The sequence below is a fragment of the Helianthus annuus genome, chromosome 3, assembly GCF_002127325.2.
Source record: "Helianthus annuus cultivar XRQ/B chromosome 3, HanXRQr2.0-SUNRISE, whole genome shotgun sequence".
NCBI lineage: Eukaryota > Viridiplantae > Streptophyta > Magnoliopsida > Asterales > Asteraceae > Helianthus > Helianthus annuus.
In genome coordinates, this window is record NC_035435.2 from 131077066 (window position 1) to 131080414 (window position 3349).

At 32.9% G+C, this 3349-nt stretch overlaps 1 protein-coding gene across 1 annotated transcript; it reads right to left on the reverse strand.

Annotated features, from left to right (window-relative positions):
• Positions 1 to 376: 376 nt before the first annotated feature.
• On the reverse strand, positions 377 to 2823 carry LOC118490678 (B3 domain-containing protein Os07g0563300-like). Its single transcript, XM_035988470.1, has 8 exons — positions 2561 to 2823; positions 1764 to 1845; positions 1544 to 1651; positions 1391 to 1455; positions 1214 to 1313; positions 960 to 1128; positions 790 to 869; positions 377 to 533 (listed from the first exon to the last, which is right to left on the reverse strand). The coding sequence occupies exons 1-8, from the start codon at positions 2677 to 2679 to the stop codon at positions 510 to 512; spliced, it is 747 nt and encodes a 248-aa protein (XP_035844363.1). The 5' UTR covers positions 2680 to 2823; the 3' UTR covers positions 377 to 509.
• Between the last annotated feature and the right edge of the window lie 526 nt (positions 2824 to 3349).

Below are 3349 nucleotides of genomic sequence, written 5' to 3' on the forward strand. Positions count from 1 at the left end.
ATGCAGTTATAAATAAAACACATCCTGCAAATAGGAGCACAATCTCTAGCTACTTACTGTAGCAGCACCTCGATGGGCTCTTGGAATCTTCATTGTTTGGGTGAATACCTGATTAATTTACATGAGCAGGATACAAGAAAAGGCATTAAAAGAAGCAGGCATCATTATATCATGTATAACAAACTAATGCTTATGTAAGTAAAAGTTCCAAATAAGTTCTCCATACCGAAAATAGAACACACAACATAAAACATTACAGACAATATTCAGTTTGTGACCATCACAACAATAACAACCATACTTTTCAAAAAAAAAAAAAAAAAAAAAAAAAAAAACCAATAACAACCACAAAGCACTGTCTGTGTCTATCACAACAATAAGAACCACAAAGCATTTAAAAGTTTAAAACTGTAACTCGAGCTGCAACAGAAGATAACAAGATCCCAATAAATGTAAAGATAATGCAGTTTCTTTACAATAATAGACTCTCATCCACATAGAGAAGCTGGCTACTTCCGACGTGGGGTTGATGCCTGCAAAATGTTTAGCACATAAATTAATAATCAATGCATAGACAAAAACAGGTAATTAAGTTGTGTTTAAGGAATGGTGCATTTTTTTTTAGAACGGGTTCATGCTCACTTCAAAATATATGGCAACTGTTTGGATACATAGTAAACACTCATCATAAGTTTTGATGGAATCTTAAGTTCAAAATCTGCAACTAGTCGAGGTTGGTTACACACATATATATGGGAATTAATCTAAAGAAATAGATACACATATTACCTTAAGAGATGGTTTCTTGGTAGGAGCCTTTGTAAATCCCATGACATATGGTCCCTCAGGAATCACCCGAGAAAATATCACTGAAAGAGCAGTTACTTGTACTTAGATTGATAATACACAAAAACAAAATAAAAATAGAGCATGAAGCATAAAAAGGTCAGGAAGAATACATGTATCCCCTCTTTGTAGTTTGTGTGAAAGCATATACTCTCTGAGGCCATCTAGTACGTACATCTTGTTGAGCCAAAAACGTAAGCGCGGAAACCATTCTTTAATATCTTTATCATCAAAAAGATATAACTGGATCCCGTCATGATCAGAAACATCGGGTAAATAGGCCTGAGGTGTTCGCATGCATTAACATTATCAAATCCTTGCATCTAATATATGGTTAGGTAGATATTAAATAAACGCTAGCGCTCACCTCAGCATGTTTTTTTGGAATGACGATGCCGCCATCCTTGTTGTCTATATCGCCAGCAGTTAGAAGTTTCTCGAACATCGGAACAATTGCACTTTTTGGGCTATGTTATGGTTAAGAACAACATGTAGGCTAGAATTGTCAAAACATCAATGAAGCAAGATATAAATAGAAGGATACAACCTACAGATTCGTAGCGTCTTTATTCCATCAGCAACATCCATCACATTGCTGAAATTTCGTGCCTAAGAAGTTTGTAATCTATGAAGTTAGTATAATCAAAAATACAAAAAACATGGAAAGCGATCTTTTTAGTGCAAACTTCCATCTTACCATGTAAGAAGTCATATTTGAGCATTCCATACATATCATCTGTTGCCCACCAGTACCCTCAAGCAAACACCACTTGCTAAATGAAACAAGACATGAACAATGGACTGGCTGCAAAGATTATGGAACACAACATATATATCCCATACAATAAGACGAAGAAATCATGTGTGCATCCTTTAACATACATATTTTCTACATCAAAATTAACAACTTTACTCACCTTGCTACAATACTGGCACCGCCTCCAATCATGTTCTTGTTTGTGAAATGTTTCGCAGAATCGTCCAGACTCATAAATAGAACTGCAGGAATCCAAGATACAAACTGGATTAGAAAACAGTTCTAATAAATCAATATGGCTATGATATCACAAGATTACGCCCATCAATCCACACATCTAATTTTGCACAAAACTGAAATCTAGCTATGCAGGCAAACTCATATTCAGTTTGAGATCTCATATGTCTGATATAATCATATACAATATTGAGTGAATTGTATTAAAAACCCTTGTTGTTCCATCGAGTTTCAACTTGGGCAAATGTATAATCACAAGTAAAAAACAAGTTATAGAACTCCAGAACTACTAATCAACTACAACAAATCTCAATGTTTCTACAAAGAATCATACAAATAGAACTTTTTGAATCCAAGATACAAACTAGATTAGAAAATAGGTCTAACAAATCAACTCGCTAAGGTGTGCATATTTCACAAGATTAATTATGCCCATCAAATCACTAATCTTATGCACAGAATTGAAAATTAGGTAGATGTCTGCCGTAGATAATAACAAGCAACATGAATTGCTTGAAAAACTTAAAAACATTTTAGTTTTATTGAGTATCAGCCTGGGCGAATGTATACATAAAATATCAACTCAAAAAAACTTAAAACTCCAGAACAACTACTGTAATTAACAACATCAAATCGCAAAGTTTCTACAAAGAATCATACGACTAACTAACTTAGATGCAATCTGCATGGATTATTAGCGATAAATCCGAATGAACTTACTAGCAACGTTTGCAAAGTTGAGCAAACTTTCCGGTGCTTAGATCCCAGCCGTTTCTCAAGGGTTTGGAGGAAGATTTCTCACAATGAAGGCAAAACCTCTTGGCTGATGGAGACGCCATTGGAGAAGCTTCAAGAAGATTCAACAAACCCTAGAAGGAGATACAGTGTATCTGGCTGTGGGGGTTTGAATGCTATTATATCGAGAATTTTTTTAAGGTACTTTATGACAGACCCGAATAACATAAGCCCGGTACCCCGGATAATTATCCAGCTCAGCGTATTCATCCATCGTTGATCTTGTGGAAACTTTTGTTGGATTAGATATTGAAAACGTGGAAAAGCCATTACTCCGGTTACAGAAAGCTATATTGGATGTGAGAAATTTTAGCAAAAGTGGAAAAGCTGATTTATTAGAAGGTTCTTAAAATATTTCTTAAATGAAAAAAAATATGAATAATTATACATATATATGACTAGATTAAAAATCCAATGTAATACATGAGTTAAATAAATAAACTTGTTAAAATCATTAGTTTATGTGAAAAAATTGTAAGTTAGATGTTATAGCCATTGATGAAATAACAAACAATAAAGATTTAAGAATTATAAATAACAAATAATAAAAATTTAAAAATTATGAAACTATATTTAAAAACAAACATTATTGAAATTTATGATTGAGTAATTTTAATAAATTATTAAAGTAAAAAGATATATATTTTATATATTTATAATTTAATTTAACTAGTTGAAATTTTTATCATTTAATAGCACCGAGAAACCGGAAAA